This window comes from Chelonia mydas, chromosome 8 (genome assembly GCF_015237465.2).
Source record: "Chelonia mydas isolate rCheMyd1 chromosome 8, rCheMyd1.pri.v2, whole genome shotgun sequence".
Classification (NCBI taxonomy): Eukaryota; Metazoa; Chordata; order Testudines; family Cheloniidae; genus Chelonia; species Chelonia mydas.
In genome coordinates, this window is record NC_057854.1 from 30,876,693 (window position 1) to 30,893,360 (window position 16,668).

The 16,668-nt window shown below is 42.7% G+C and overlaps 1 protein-coding gene across 1 annotated transcript in view; it reads right to left on the reverse strand.

Moving 5' to 3' along the window:
• The window catches only part of LCP2 (lymphocyte cytosolic protein 2), a 52,089-nt gene that overhangs the window by 12,901 nt on the left and 22,520 nt on the right, over positions 1 to 16,668 (reverse strand). The window contains exons 4-9 of the mRNA XM_007071459.4: positions 10,040 to 10,105; positions 7,383 to 7,414; positions 4,573 to 4,610; positions 3,335 to 3,518; positions 2,222 to 2,322; positions 819 to 888 (exon numbers count right to left, since the gene is read on the reverse strand). Of these exons, the coding sequence (XP_007071521.1) occupies positions 819 to 888; positions 2,222 to 2,322; positions 3,335 to 3,518; positions 4,573 to 4,610; positions 7,383 to 7,414; positions 10,040 to 10,105 (491 nt within the window). The remainder of the gene's footprint in view (positions 1 to 818; positions 889 to 2,221; positions 2,323 to 3,334; positions 3,519 to 4,572; positions 4,611 to 7,382; positions 7,415 to 10,039; positions 10,106 to 16,668) is intronic.

Genomic DNA, 16,668 nt, shown 5'->3' on the forward strand with positions numbered 1-16,668 from the left:
TACAAAATAAATATCCTTAAATCAAACTTTAAGTTCTTAGACAAAGTAAGAAATTCTGCTTATCTGTAAATTTTGATTATTATCAATGGAAATATTTTTTCATTGCTTTCGGGGAGTCAGCAAGGGGTGTGTCCACCCCACACAAGGCCTGAAGGGGTTAAGGTGACCAGGTAGGCCAATTAACTGCTTAGGCTGCATCTGGAGTAGGAGCCAGGAAGCAGGGATTAATTAGAGACAACACTCAGCTGGGCAGGAGCAGGAGGACCCTGTATAAAGCCCAGAAGAGTGGGGGGACTTTGCAGAGAAATAGTTTGCAGTTACTCCCTGTAAGGAGGGAATCTGGGCTGGCAAACCTGGTGGGGAGAGCCAGAAAGATAAGAGAGGCTTGGGGGAAAGCAGCAAGGTGTGGGATAGGGCATACCTTGGCTGCTGATGAGATGACCCCTGGGCCGGAACCTGGAGTAGAAGATGGGATTGGGTTCCCCTCCCAGCCACTGGGGAAGTGGCACAGACCAGGCAGTGAAGAGCGATCTGCCTGGGACAATTCATGCTGGAAGGCTTTGACACCCCAGAAGAAGAAGCAGGAGCTCCTGGAGCCAGAGAGGGGCTGCAGGCGAAGAGACATGGAGTGCAACCGCAGAAGGGGTGTCGGTCTGGCAGAACAAATTCCCAGTACTGCCAGGAGGCGGTGCCATCCAGCGGTGAGTAGAGCACCCCATCACAGGGGGATAGAGCCACTAAAACAGCTCTAGCTGGAGACCATGAAAATATGCATTGTACCATAGTTTAAAAAAACCCAGACAAATATTTTCACTTACGTTTTAAAGGCTTGGCACTTTTATCTCTATTCACATCATTATTGCTTGATGGAGGAGGGTAGGGTGACATCTAAAACAAATGGTTTTTCAAATGATTAAAATCTTTTCTGCATGTCCAGAGTTCAAGGATTTTTGTTTTATCCTCTGTGGCTATTGAACACATCTCCAAAATCAGCTGTCAACCTGTGCATCTGTTAGAGCCCAAAGGGCCATTAGGGTCCCCACCCCCACTGCCACACCCATTGCAGAATACTATCCAGGTAAAAGGCCTTTTCTGGCAACTGCAGCATTGTCCCTGTCATCTCTCTGCCCCTTTGCAGGAAACCCTAAGTGCAGAGTTCATTTCAGGGCAGGTTGGGAGCATGTCAGGGGCAGGAGGGAGGAGTAGCTAGAATAGTCTTGCTTAACTCCTGATGAAGAGTTTTGTGCACATAAATTCAAGGTCAAAAGTTATGAGCAGATCAAGGAGAGCATGGGAGCCTAGTCTTGCATTAAGGAGAGAGCTGCTGTGTCAGGGGCTGTCAAGTTCCTAGTGGCAGGACTGAGACCAAAGAGAGGAATGTGTTGCTGCGTATCTCATGAAAACGATGAAGGTGATTGCACTTAAGCCTGTATTGCCTCAGACACACCTATTCTTGCCAGAGTTTCATTGTATGGCCTTCCAAGTGATGGAGGAGAGAGGTACAGCAGACTTCATACTACTCAGTAGGGAGTTCAGTGCTTACTGATTAGTTTTACTTGTATCCATATATAGCTTTCATGCACATTTGTGCTGGAATACAGAAAATTTGCATAGCCAGCTCAAGGGCTTGCAAGATCAAAGCCTTAACCTGCCAAATTAGGAAAAGGGTAGTTCTGTTAACCCAGTGGATGTTGACAAATTCTGAGTGTATCTAAGAAAACCGTCCAGCCTTCAGCAGGGGAGGGCAATGACACTTCTTTATCCTTAACTTTGCTTGTTGCCTTTGGCGAGTCAGTTCAGTGCTCTTACCTTTCCATCTCATTCAGCGCCAGATCCTGTAAACCCTTCCCCCTCCATGGAGTGCTGCCAAATTCAATGGGACTGCCATGGAAGTGAGGGTTTTCAAGATCAAGCCCTCTGGGGAAAGCCAGAGTAGTGCTAAACAAGGTGTTCAAAGGCTACCATTTTCTTGAGAATTGGCAAATGGTCACTAATTACCAGTGTATATGGCAACATTGCAGTATGAAACAATTTCCATATATTTGTTCCACAAAAAAGAAGTAATCATTTTAGCAAAAAATAATTTTTCTTACAGCCAAAATAATTTCCCTCCTCTTTGTACACACACAGTCATTATGTTGGACATGGAGTTATACTTGGACCTTCTAGGACATAATGCCAAAGGAAACAAATGACATATTCTTTAAGAAAAGAAACATACAGGAGTGCCTCTACCCGCATATGATGCTGGTACAGGGGATGGGCCAGGTCGCTGTGGTGGAATAGGAGGCTGGGGAGATGGTCTAGCCGTTGTGGGTCTATCTAAAAAAATAAATAAATAAAAATTACAGACTGAACAGTTAAACACAAAAAAGGTTATTTTTCTTTCTCTCTCATTAGATCTTCATTCTTAAGTTTAGTTTATGGTTATGTAATTTTACATTACATGAAGAATCCAATTTTGCTGTGTTACATCTCTGTAAATCCATAGTGACTCTGTCAATGGTTGTTTTACTTTCCCTGTCCTTTTTACACCTGACGACTAGAATGTCACTCTGGTATTACATGCACGCACACACCCCGGGCTCAGTTGTCTATTGGCCTACACTTTATGTATTCATTCACACCACTGCAAAGTAAGTATAAAATACACCAGTCCAGATGGTAGTGTTTTGCACTGAAGTAAATGACCTCACAGGTGTAGGCCAATGGAGAATCAGGACTAGAAAATGACGAAAGTATGCACGATACGCTCTGGGATCAAGTCAACTCCACATAGAAGCGATATAAAATTACAGTGAAAATAGGTGTAAGTATTGTATCTTGCACTAGTTACATAGTGTAACACCAAGCTAAATGGGGGGAAGTGTGTGTTTATCTTGATGCAGATCCCAAACAAAAGTCTCAGCCTTCATCCTAGTGAAGACCAGGGCAAAATTCAGTGACCTGTTTGTTTTTTTGTTTTTGTTTTAGAGAAACAAACCTTCTGGCATCTTTCTTTCTATGACTAATTTTTTAGCATGTGCCTAACTTAACATGTATATTCACTAAGACTGCTTTGCCTAAAACTAATAAGGCCTCTATCCAGCAAAGTGAACTCCTAAGTTGTCCCTTCAATATGCCTAAACCTCAGTGTGGTAAGACCAGAAGTTTAATGCTTTCACTCTCTTAGTTGCCAGTCTCAGAAAACATCCCAGAGTTTCCACAAATTTGCATCTTTCCATGAAAAGACATTTAGAAAATCCACAAACAGGTCTAGTAAAAGGCTCTATATTCTATTACCAATTCCCTAAAATATCCCATCCCTTCCAAAATTACATTTTGCACCAGTTACCTATGTACTCAGTGTTGCTTGGAATTGACTTGGCAGGAAATATGACATTATGGGGTGCTACGTCATTGTTGGATGGAGGAGGTTCATAATCATCACTGTCATGTCCTGGTTCATCAGTTGGTGATTCATAATCAGCGTCTTGTTCCTGTTCCTCATCTGGGCTTTCATAATCATCTTCTTCTTCCTGCCATATGCAAGTGAAACACAGACAATGATTAGATACTACATAACTTAATGCAATGAGCTTGTGTTTTTTACATGGTCTTGTCTTTCATCTTGCAGGATATCAAATTTTATCACCAGCACTCACGGATTGTTTCATCCCTTCATCAAATGAAGTGATGGAGTGTATCAACATTTACACAGAGCATAACACTGCACAGCAGTTTAGCATAGGAAATGAATATCCTTTTACAATAGGAAATCCTGAGGAAGCTTAACAAGAGAGAAAGTTACTCAGTTGAATATTTTTTCTCTCTAGGCTCTCATACCCGACCTATCTCCCAAGCCTCTAAGATTTAAAAAAGTTGCAGGGGATGTACAGGACCTCAGTTTTATATCTCATGCAACCGATGTCAAGAGGTGCCTACTAGCGCCAAGCTGGGGAATCATCCAGTGGTGCACTCTTCCTTAATGATGCTTCCTGCAAAAGCAGGTCTTTGTTAGGGGCTTTGTAGTCATGTGGTTCTGACCCAGCCCAAATAGGTATAGCTTGTGAGATCTGATAGGACAGTGATGGGCAACCTACAGCCCGTGGGCCACATGTGGCCCATCAGGGTAATCTGATTGTGGGCCCCAAGACATTTTGCTGACATTGACCGTCCACAAGCACCACCCCCTGCAGCTCCCAGTAGCCAGGCTTCTCAGTTCCCAGCCAATGGGAGCTGTGGGGAGTGGCACCTGCAGACAAAGGGGCCACAGGGACGTGCTGTCTCTGATGTGGAGCTTCTCACTGATCTGTAAATGGTGTAATATTTAGTGTAATTTCTCACTAACCTAGAGGGTGGAAGTTTCAGAAATGCTGGGAACTGGGCTAACTCTGCTCCCACTGAAGTCCATGATAAAACTCCTATTGACTTCAAGGGTATAGAATTAGACCAGCACTGAGTGCTTTTGAAACTCCCAGCACATCCTCTTCTTTCCCCTTCTGCTGGGAGTGGGTAGCACAGCAATTGATGGAGCTTAAGGGAACAGAGAAGCTGTTTTGAGTATTAAGTGATCTAAAACATGATTCTTACAAATGAAGACCAGCCTTCTTCCTCTTCTTGACAGCATCCTGTGTAAGGAAACATAACCAGGGACCTGTTAGCACATGTTGGCTTCAGAGTACCAAAGCCTCATCAGGTAAAAAGGCACTGAGCATCACAAATAGTGACCACTAGAGCATCAAAATAACAGACCAGTTTGTCCAAGAAGAGGGATGTGTCTAACTCCCATGGCAGCCAACAGGAATTATGTTCACATATTTGCAGTTACCTTCTGGTTGAAGATTATTAGTTGAACATCCCATGATTTCTGCTGTGACCAAGGCTATGTCTACACTGCCAAGTTTTTTTGCCAAAAGTTATACCTTTTTTATTAAAGCGCTTTAATTAAACAACTGTTGCATGTCCATACTATGCTCCTTGTGCCACTTGAGTGCATACACACTAGCAGCTCTTGCAACAACACAGACAGCAATACACTGTGGTAGCTATTCCACTGTGCATCTGGTCGCAGGGTGCTTTGGGAAGGGTTTGCAATGCCTCATGGGGCAGGTACAGCATCAGATGATGCAGGTTTCTCAATTCCATTGTTCCATGTGCATCCTACTACATTGCTAGCTGCTTTTCAACTGAAGTGTGTGGGGGAGAGTGTGTGACAGGGAGTGTGTGAGTATGGGGGAGACAGGGAAGGAGACACAGTGTATGTTGGGGGAGAGTGAGTCTGTCGGCATGCTGTCTCCTAAGTTCAGACAGCCGTGAAAGTAACTTGTTCTGAGGCGGGGGAGGGGAAAACCCCAACATCAGCCCCCGCCTCCCTCCCTGGCTCTGCACAGCACATAGTATATGTGTGTCACACACACACACACACACACACACACATTCACCCCGGCCTGCCTGCCACTGTGTTCTTAGTGTGGGAGACGACAGAAGTGTTCCATGTTAATGATTTGCTTTGTGTCCCAGAGCAGAGCACCACAGCACTCCAGCTGTCTGAATGGGAGCTTTGAAAGGGGAGGGGCACATGGCTGCTGAGTTCAAAACAATGGACAGAGCGGTCACTGCAGGCATTGTGGGACATCTCCAGAGGCCAATTACAGAGATAAAAGCAAGCAAGGTGTTTACACTGGCACTGTGGGGATAAAACCTTTCCGCACTCTTGTCGAGGGGGTTTCATTATAGCACTGCAACTGAGGAGTTTCCTTGCAAAAAGTGTACACTTCTGCTGTGTCATCGCCAAATGCTGCCTTTTGGCAAAAAAACTTGGCAGTGTAGACCAGGCCTCAGATGTGTCCTACCCTTTCAGATTTAAATGCTAGTTGAAGAATAAAGCATTCGGAACTGACTCAGCAGTTAACCTCTCATCTCATGCTTTATCTTGTTTCTAATATGGAAAGTTTGTGTGCAGAGCTGGGCAATTTTTTTTTCAAATGATAGTTCTTTTTCAACTGAAAAGCATTTTGGGAGTCTCTGTACCTATTTGTGTATTCAGGTCCAATCTGCAAATAGTTTTGGCTGAAGGGAAAAAAAACTTCAAGAAAATTGTTTTGTGTCAACAAAATGAATTTTGACTTTTTTATTCAACCAAAATTTTGAAGAAAAATTTGGTTTCAGTTCAAATCTGAATGGAGTTTTTTCCAGATTTTTTCAGTTTGGTCCCTGAACCAAACAATCCATTATTGGCTCAGCTCTAGTTATGTATCCTTTTTAACCCATTTTCAATAGGACCAATGGGGGAGTAGTAACCTGTGGAAGTACGGGTGCTCTTGGCCCAGCTAGTAAAATGTTTAAAATGGAAGCTCAGTGCAGGGAAGCCATGTGGAAGCTGCTTAGCCCCTAATGAAGTCTAATTGCAAATGGGAGAGGACATTGTGCATTAGAGGTTCAATAGTCACATGACTGCTCCCAGATTGCATCTATTTCTCCACTTTTCTTCCCCCCATTGTTCCTCCATCCCCGCTATTAAAACATCTTTTGTTAGATCTCCAACTTGATGTTTCTCCTTTCATTCCTTCTCTCACCCCTTGTGCTCTCTTGACTTCCTGTCTTTCTCCTCTTGCTCTTGGCCCACTCATCTTCCCTTCTCCTCACCTTCTGCTCTTCTACTTCCCTCCTTCTTCTCTGCCTTTCACACCTTCCTCTCCTTCTCTCCTCACTGTCTGCTTTATCTCCCCCCTTTGTTGTCATTCTCTCCTCCTTTCCCTAATGAGCACTGCAGGTATGGCGGTGGGGGGCAAACATGAAGAGCGGTCTCAGCATCCTCGGTAGGCAAGGGGAAATTTGGAGCATCCCCCTGCCAAGAAAACATATCCAAGGACTTTTCTGGCCCAACTGTACCTGTTTACAGAACCTTGTTTCACTCACTCAAAAAACCTTATTGAATTAAGGTATCAACTAGTGTAACATTCCTTATTTGGTAACAGACACAACCCAAGCAGTTCTAATAAGAGATTGCATCACTCTGCACACACCCCACCCACATCCTCCTGGCATGTGCTACTCCCAGGTCTATTAAAGGCACCAGCTACAATAGCCCCCAGCATTTGGGTGTGTTTGGATCTGAGGTTTTCCTTCGTGCTCATCTCTAATATCAACCATAATTTAGCTCATTAAATTGCAATTAATCCTGGAAGTTCTTGGACAGATGTATTATCCAAACTGAATTACTTCTATCTATTCAAGGTTAAACTCAAGGTAGATGAGAAAAGCTTGAAGATCTGTGAGCATAAATATTTATCAGAGAATTTTTGAGTGAAGACAGTTGGATGGCAATGACTGTAAATAAACTGTGCAAGCAGCTAATTAATATTTTAATCTTTTTAAATACGCTGTGTTTACATATTTACCTGTATTGTCAGGAAACTTCTGCGGCTGGGTCCTGTGATGACATTAAAATTTTTTTTCACATTTTAATGATTATGAGCTAAATATGTTTAAGTTTAGTAAAAGCTATAGCATAATTAGAGTTGAAGATAGTCTTCCAACATACAAGTGAACTTTATTTTGACCCCTTTCCCTACTAACTTTGCCAAAAAGCTAAAAATAAACTGCCTGAAGTTTCATAAACCTGATTCTAATAATCCAGGCTAGATTATTTTGGAAACGTTTAAGGCAAATTAGACCGTGTGTGTGTGTGTGTGTGTGTGAGAGAGAGAGAGAGAAATGTTTGAGAAGTTTGGTCATCTCATCTCATTTTCGGAGCCCTCTTCTATGTAGCCCCACTCCTGCAAACACATGCACATATTTTTAACTGAGTAATTCCATTAAAGTCAGTGGGAACTATTCACTGTCATACAGTTAAGTACATAAGTGCTTGCAGGAGTGGGGCCTATTCTGTTTGTACTTAATTTTGATCCAGTTTGGCCTAAAAATCCCACAGTCTTCCACATTTGGTCAATTTCATGGGTTGTTAATTACACATGTGCAAAGTGGGTGTAAAACCATGCTACTCAGATCACGATGGTGATGTTCTATAGTCATTTTGCACCAGTGGTAATGACTACAAAAGGTGTAGGGCAATGGGAAGCCAGGGACTCCAAATGTGTGTTAATCTGTGGGCTTTGGCAAGGACTAGTGCTTTTCGCTAATTTCAACCAAGGTTTATAGGATAAATAATTTAGTTATTAATAGTGGTTTATGTTTATATTGTGGTGCCTACTGCATTTATGAAATCTGCATTGTTTAAGAGGGCACAATGTCAGAAGCTACTCTCATCAACTGGGGAGCAGGAGGGAGACACCCACATGCAGAAGTGAATGTAAGCTGGTACGCCCCGGTATGGCGTACCGGCAAGAGCTGGTGCGCCATACCGGGACCGGCTTTCCCAGAGAGCAATTTAAAGCCCTGGGGTAGTGGCGGCGGGGCTCCGGCGGGTATTTAAAGCACCCCAGAGCTCCAGCCGCCACTACCACCCCGGCCCTTTAAATCCCCGCCGGAGCCCTGCTGCCGAAGCCCTAGGGTAGCGGCGGCGGGGCTCCGGAGGGGATTTAAAGGGCTGGGGCGGTACCAGCTTCCGGAGCCCCGAGCCCTTTAAATCCCCACCGGAGCCCTGCTGCCGAAGCCCTAGGGTAGCGGCGGCGGGGCTCCGGAGGGGATTTAAAGGGCTGGGGCGGTACCACCTTCCGGAGCCCCGAGCCCTTTAAATCCCCGCCTGAGCCCTGCTGCCCAAGCCCTGGGGTAGCAGTGGTGGGGCTCTGGATGGGATTTATAGGGCCTGGGGCTCTGCTGCAGTAGCAGCAGCTGGAGCCCTGGGCTCTTTAGGTGGCCCCTGAGCCCCTGGGCTCCCAGCCACCTCTGCAGCTAGTAGGTTGGGGGTGATTTAAAGGGCCTGGGGCTCCCAGCCGCCACTACCGCAGCTGGAGCCCCGAGCCCTTTAAATCAAAATTTATAAGGCCCTGCCTCTTCTGGTTGAAGCTACGCCCCCTGCACAGGACTCTGGCGTTCCGGTAAGTCCTTTAACTTACTTTCACCCCTGCCCACATGTAGGGCTGAAGGGGTTAGTTTGGGGATGAAAGGGTCCAACTGTGAAGTCTGGAGCTACTATTTTAGCTATTGTAGCATGGCAGTTGTGTTTTCATAATGCTCCTTTTTTTATGATGACTTCAGTAAAAAAGGCTCCCCAGATGACCCATTAAGAACTTTTTCCTGAACTGTCCATCCCAAGAATCCCATCATGATTTAGGGACTGGTGACATGAAAAATAGAATTCAGAGAAATTCAGCCAATTTATCATAGTGGCTGAGATTTTTTTCAGAGCTCCGTAGAATATTTTGACAAATTATCTATTAAAAGTAATTAGCAATGTCTAAATCACCTGAACAGCTTAGAAAATCTCAAGCAATAATGAATGAGAGATCCCATATTTTATTAAAATAGAACACAGAACCCCACTATATTAATAATTTTGCTAATTTGTGAACCTGCTGATACTCATTCAAAATATTCAAAATAAATCTAAAGCAGTCTCATGCCTTTTCTCACCAAAGATTTAATATCAACATCCTCTAGAGACATCTCCTATTAAGGTTTTCTTAATTTTATAATATAATATACTGATATACTCGTATATTACAAAGTATTGTAATTTTTATTCTGTTTTATTCATTACAATTTGTCTTTAAAGCACACCTCTGACAGTATATTAATATTAGTACCATAAACAGTAATAAATAATTGTAATTAGCTTAACTTCCCAAAATATGGCCCAGTGTTAAAACACTCATGCACATGAGTAAATTTGCTCACATGAGTAGCGTGACTGAGCTCAATTGGGTTTCTCAATCTGAAAGTCATGGTAGGTTTGGGATCTTAGTGAGGTTGTATTGCACTAACATGAATAACCGTAGAAAGAATAAATTGAAATTCCTTTTTATCATGTTTTCTGAGACTAATTTTGCTATTAAGTAACACTGGAGATCTTCTGTTAGCTCAAATGGAAAATTATTCTGAAAAGTTTTGTCTTAATAGTTTGCAAAAGAAAAAGAGGACTGAAAGGTTTACTTACCGTTTTGGGAAGAAACTTATTCTTCCTTCATTCCTATTGATTTCTTGACTTAACTTACTTATGATTCTGTTTAAAATAAACAAACAAAAAAGCCTATTATACAAAAATGATTTCCTTAATACCTATCTCCTCTTCTTTTAGTTCAATGCTGCTTTAATTGGTTTTTCCATTTAATTTGATTTTTCTTTTCTTTTTTTAAATTTTATTTTCCTTCCCCTCCTTTTGGGTAAATAAAATCTGTGAATGCAGGGTATCATACTCTACTGCATCACTCGGGTGGTTGATATGCATTCTAATCTCTATGCCCAATGCACTATAGTATTTTTATTGTCAAAAACAAAATGGCCAAAAAAATTGAAAAGTTGGGAGGGAGCACACATCAGAATGTGACACCATGTAACATAATGCTGATTGTTAAGCATTATCTCACTTGGGTGATCCACGAAGAGGTGAACAGCAAATGCTTCTACAGAGAAGCTTGTGGAGGGGCCCCTGTGGCAGAGTGCTGGAGTCCTGGAGGGGCTTTCAATGGACCAGAGGAAGTAGGGGCTGAATGTGAATGTGAAGGAACTGCTGAAGCTGATGACCTCACAAGAGGTGGGGGAGCCTCTGGCAGGGGTGTTTGGTCCAGGTGAGAGTTGGAGAGTGAATCTCGAAAGAGGGAGATCTGGGAATGGTGATGGGGCATCATAGGGAATAGGGAGCCAGAGGGTCAGAAAGAAGGTCTGGCTGGACTTGCCTGGGGATAGGGGCTCCCTGAGAAAGGGTTAGTAGAGCCCCAAGGAGAGAACCCGAAAAGTCTGAAGAATGCTCAGCTTGCAGTTCACCCCAGAAGCTTCCCACATAATACATCGAGGTGGGCTTTGGAGGGGGAGAGATTCCTTCGAGAAAGTGAGCACTCCCAAAGACATTCCAGTGACCCAGCAGCAGGGGTTGCGGCTGAGAGATGACACTGGACATGCACAGGTCACGGCACAATATGTATGTATATTTGTAAATAATTAAGATGCTCCAAGACAGACTTACAAAGTCAGGGTAAGATCAGCAATTTCTGTGCATACAACTATTTCTCTAAGCTTCCAGTTCCATTCTAGATTACATTTGTTCTTATTGTAATACGTTACTTTTATTTTCACTAACTGTGATTAAATCAGAAAAGGTATTTAGTCACCGAACTGACTACCACTTTTTGAAGGGATGCTACCTAATAATTACCACATGCAAGAGAGTATCTCTGGGTTTCCAGTTCCTGGGGAGAAAGGGTTAAAATCTTGAAACTTGAAATCTAAGAGAGACAAGAAGTGAATACTCGATGGTGGCAGCAAAGGTACCTGACAGACCAGGGGTTCTCAACCTATATGCTATAAAAACTCCATGGCCCACCTGTGCCACAACAACTGTTTTTCTGCCTATAAAAGCCAGGGCCGGCCTTAGGGGGGAGCAAGTAGGGCAATTCATTGGGGCCCCACAAAGCTGAGCTGCTCAGGTTTAGGCTTAAGCCCTGGGTGGCAGGGCTAAGGGTCCCAGGCTTCAGCCCTGGGTGGTGGGGCTTCAGCTTTCTGCCCTGGGCCCCAGTGAGTCTAATGCCAGCCTCGCTTGGTGGACCCCTGAAACCTGTTTGTGGCCCCCAGGGGGCTCCTGATCTCTGGTTGAGAACTGCTGACCCAGACTACATGGAGATTCCTTGAGCTCTGCCCCCTTCCCTGCTCACAGTGCATAGTTGCCAAGTACGTATGCGGCAGCAGTTCACCAGAGGGGGAGCTGGTCGTCACAGTGTAGAATAAGCACTCCTGACTCTTCTTATCCTCTGCCTTTTCAGCCAGAGTCACCTAATCGGGATCCCTTCCATAAGCAGAAGCAGACAGGATAATCTGACCTATGTCACATCCAGCATTTGCAGGCTGTGCCAATTCATATATATTCAATATTTTGGGGCTGAGACACTATGACTTATGTAATTTTTCAGTAGTGCATGTTTGCAGTATTAGGGATGGGTCACATGAGTGATATTTTACCTTGGAGCAGATATGCAAATATTGCTCGTGATGTAAAGTAAACAATAACTCTAAAGGTTTCAAAGTAGCAGCTGTGTTAGTCTGTATCCGCAAAAAGAACAGGAGTACTTGTGGCACCTTAGAGACTAACAAATTTATTTGAGAGTAAGCTTTCGTGAGCTACAGCTCTAGAATCCATGGAAGCCAAGAGAGTAATCTGTACTCGCTGCCTTTGGGAGAGGTACCCTGAGACTCAGGGCCAAATTCACCACCAAGGTAAGCGGATGCAACTGTTAAAGTCAACAGAGCTGTGCTAGCTAATGGCAGTAGTGAACCTGCCCTTGAATATTTTATTTTGTTTTAAAGACAGTTGTACAGTTGTGATGAGTCACGGTCTTATTTTTAATTCCCCTTGTGCCTTTGGTCAGGAAATAACCTTAGGAAAGTCCCACGAATGCCGAAAACACTTTTTGAGACTTGCATTTCGACATAGTTAAAAACATCCAAACTACTTCTAGTTCTTTTTTTTTCATGTAGGTGTGTCAGATATAACAATTATGGAAATAAAATATTTGACGGTAAAAAGTCAAGAAATTAAAGACCCTGTTTGGCTGGTGCCTGACAAAAACAACAACCCTTCTGACTTCTCTAATATGGTACCATCTTTTCTTACTGTACAATTACACCACAGGCCTTAAACAGATCAGTCAGACTTTGGCATCTGTTCATACGCCAAATTCATTGATTATGGCTATGATGTAAAATTAAGGTGACTATTTTTATGTTCCTCTTTCTCTGTTTTTCCACAAATCAGGACCCTCTAATTCCTTCTGAAATAAGCAATAACATGAAACATGTGAGCTCTTTCGGGCAGGAAATATATCCATCTCTATGGCCCTGATTCTCTAAAGACTTCTGCACAGGTCTCATTTTATGCACCGGGAGTAGTTGCACTGAAATCAAGCACATGCTTTAGTGTGTTGTTTGGTTAGGGCTTAACTGAAATAAATGCAAGCAATCCAGCACTGTCCTATTAAAAAAAATTGAACTAACATATTGCATCCAGTACCACCCAAGCAACGTTAAACTTATTCTCTGTATTCCTTTCTCTATCCTCCTTGCCTCTTCCTCCCACCCTCCCCCCTTGGCCCCAGAACATAGTGTCTTGAGGCACTCAGTGAAATTGGAAATAATTCAGAGAAAGGATTGTGTCCTTACTCATCATTTTGTAAGCAAGTATCAAATAGTAACTTAAAGTCATATTAATTATCCTACCTGAAATATTAGAAAACGGAGTCATTTGAAGTCATGGACACCCAGCCAACCACCCTGCTACAGTGGGGAAATGGGGAGGAGGATGCAGGAAAGCATTAATATTTTCAACCTTTCTTTTCTGAACCAGAACTTGGAGTTTTCTGATTTGTGTGCAGATTTGACATTTGCCCTTTTTAGAATCCCACAAACAATATCCTTGTTTAAAAGGGATTCAGGTTGGATACGTCTGAGATCCTCCCTAACGCAAGCTCTAAAAAGCAAGGAAGTACCAAGTTACGGAACACCTCTTAATTGTGTCACACACCCTGTCTCCACAGAATGACAGATTCTACATCTTCACAAGCTACTTCCTTCTGCTGCAACTGATAAGTAAACTGACTGCACCCAGCCTTCTCCTCTCCCTTAGCGTATAACACATACAACTTTACCTACAACCTCAGCAACTATTCTGGGGTAATGTATGTAGACAGGGTAGATATGTTGTGTGTTTGCAGGGAACAGGGTTTGAAAACTCATTGATATGTCAAACTTTTTTTTTTTTATGAGCAGTTCTCTTTTTTTATAGTCTCTTTGGGAGTAGTTTACATTTTCCATTTCTTTTCCATTTAAGTAGGAAAACAAAGCATCCAGTCTAGCTCCAATAATCTCTATCCAGTCAGAACATCAAAGATACTGGGATTTCTGGCCATGGAAAACTTGCAGCACTGACCCCCACATTGGCTGCAGAGGGAATTTTCACTGAGCAAAGATTGCACGACTTGGTGAGCAGTTTGCTCATCTCATCTTGCTGAAATAAATTCATTACTTGCTGCTTCAAACACTTCCTACTATATCATTCTTCTCAGATGAAAAATGGTTTTTCCCTACATATAATATCCACAAATGATCCTTGCTCCTTTCCTTGTTTCTTTGTAGTTCTCCATCTGTTCTCCATCTTTGTAGTTATCCATCTGTTGTTGCTTGTATACTCTTTGAGGCAGGGAGAGTCTTTGTTCTGCCTTTTGTACAGTGCCTAGCACAATGGTCTCTTGGTCCATGACTAGAACTCCTAGGCATCGTAATAATAGAAATAATTCATCTATCACAAGCCTTCAGCCAAGGCTTAGCAATGACATGAGCAAACCATTTCTTGCTTGCTTTTTCTGAGAACTGTGTGCCCTTAGCAACAAATGTTTTTATAGAACATTCAGGCACGGAAACAGCTGGGTCTGCAGCTAGGTAAGGGAGGAAGTACCAAAACCACACTACTTTTTGAGATGGGAGTAGTGGGTGATAGGACAGGATAAGGCCATGCAGCAACACTTGCAAAAAATGTTGCTCTTGGACCCTTCTCTCTGCCTTCTTCCCCAGCCGCTCATCTTAGAATTGGAAGGAAGTTGAAACAAAATCCTCTCAAACCAGCTTGTTTGCCTAATTATCTTCAAACGTTGTGGGTACAAGCAGAGTCCACCACAAGAATATTGGGGTCACAGATAGCAAGATACATGAGGGAGCTGGGGGCAAAGTCCTACACTCTGGAAATTCCTTGGGCATAGTGAAGAGAATATCTGATTGTCTTGTGCCACCTGTGCTCTGCCCCTGGAAAACCAGTTCTGCAGGGCAGACACAATAGCATCGTGTTGGGTTCAGAGTTCACTGAAACTCCCAGGTAAATCTCTTCTGTTTCTCCTGCTTCTAGTGAGCTTGCATGCACATTCATCCCAGAACATCTATTTTAAAAAGAGATTGGCCTTTTTGGTCCCTCAATTTTTGGCGCTCAACTTGAGACCCCATTCAGGGGCCTGCTTTGGTGGACACTCAGCACTTTCTGAAAATTAGGCCACTTTAAAGTTTCTCAAGTTGAGCACTCAAAAATAGAGGCATCCAAAATTACTAGTCACATTTGACATGTAGGGTATATTTATACAAATATAAATTCACATAGGTGGAGTCCTTCTCAGGAATTCTGAAGGTTCCATTGGATTCTGTTTGCATTAATTGAGAAGAGACCAAGCTGCAGACTTCAAATCTGGGTTTTGATTCAGCCTGATATAGGGACAGACAGAGTGATCAATTCTCCTCTCCCCCCCGCCCAATGCAGCTGCTTCTGAACTTCCTCAAACTTCCAGAGTGTTCATATCTGTGGTGATGGTTTAGCCCATTATAGAGAGGAAGGCCAAGCATAAAGCTTGGATCTCAGTTCATATTTTGACTACCTGCCAATGCTTGGGGCTGTTCTGATCAGTTTCTTATTCTGACCACGTTGTATTAACCAAGACATATTTGCTGAAAGTTTGCCTCAAAATATTATGCAGTGTTTACTCACACTTGACACAGAAACAAGAGCCTTAATTATCATTTAAAAGATCAAAGAGATACTGAGTAGCAAAAATAAAGCAAATGATAGTGCTGCTTTTGTGACTGAAGCTTTATGATGTGAGCACCTTGTCCATATGTTCATTGCTATTTACGCTGCAGACACCAATTGCAGTTCCACGATTAATGCTGAGTCCTATTTTGCACGAAAGGAGAGATTCAGCCTCTTTGTTCTGTATAAAATGCAGCATATCCTCCCCAGTCTTACAGTACCTACTCTGAGTAAAGAATGCATTTTCTGAGAGTTTACAAGTAAATCTGCCAGTTTTGTGTTTGAAATTAATATAAAATTGGTCTATTCAAAAATTTACTATCCGACAGAATAATGTGAATTATCTTAATAAGAAAATACCACTTCAAATGTCCATATAATTAAAATTAATTGAAGTGTTTATGCATAGGGTATATCTGTAGACATTACTTTACAACTGAGCAAAGTTATTAATGATTGTTTTATTTAATTGTTAGGATTTTACAGGCTACAGACAGAGGTAAGTCAACAGCTTGGACAACTCTTAAGTAGGACAATTGTGACATAATTGGCAATTGTGTGGGTTACCTCTCTTCTTCTGCTGCTGATTTGCATGCAACAGTTTTGTTCCTTGTAATGAGTCATGAAGCAGACAGAATATGTAGAAAGAGTTCTCACAAGCACATGACTTGTGGCTGACAGTTACTTCTCCTAGCATGGCTGCATGCTAGCTTAGGCCATCTCCCAGTGGCACTGATGCCTCAGCTTCACTGCCCATTGAGGCACTTCTGCAAGGTAAACTGAGGCAGGACAATATGGAAGTCCTTGATGTGCTGCGACTGTTTAGCCTAGGGACTAGTCTCCTTCTACATCTCCTTTCACTTAATACGGGCCTTTACAACATAGTCTTTTATAACAAAGCAATTTGTCAATTACAAATTAAGGGCTGGATTCACCAGTGTACCACTTAGTTGTCTTCCACTACTCTGATGTACCAGAGAATCTGCCCTTAAAAGTTAATATTTTGAAAAGTG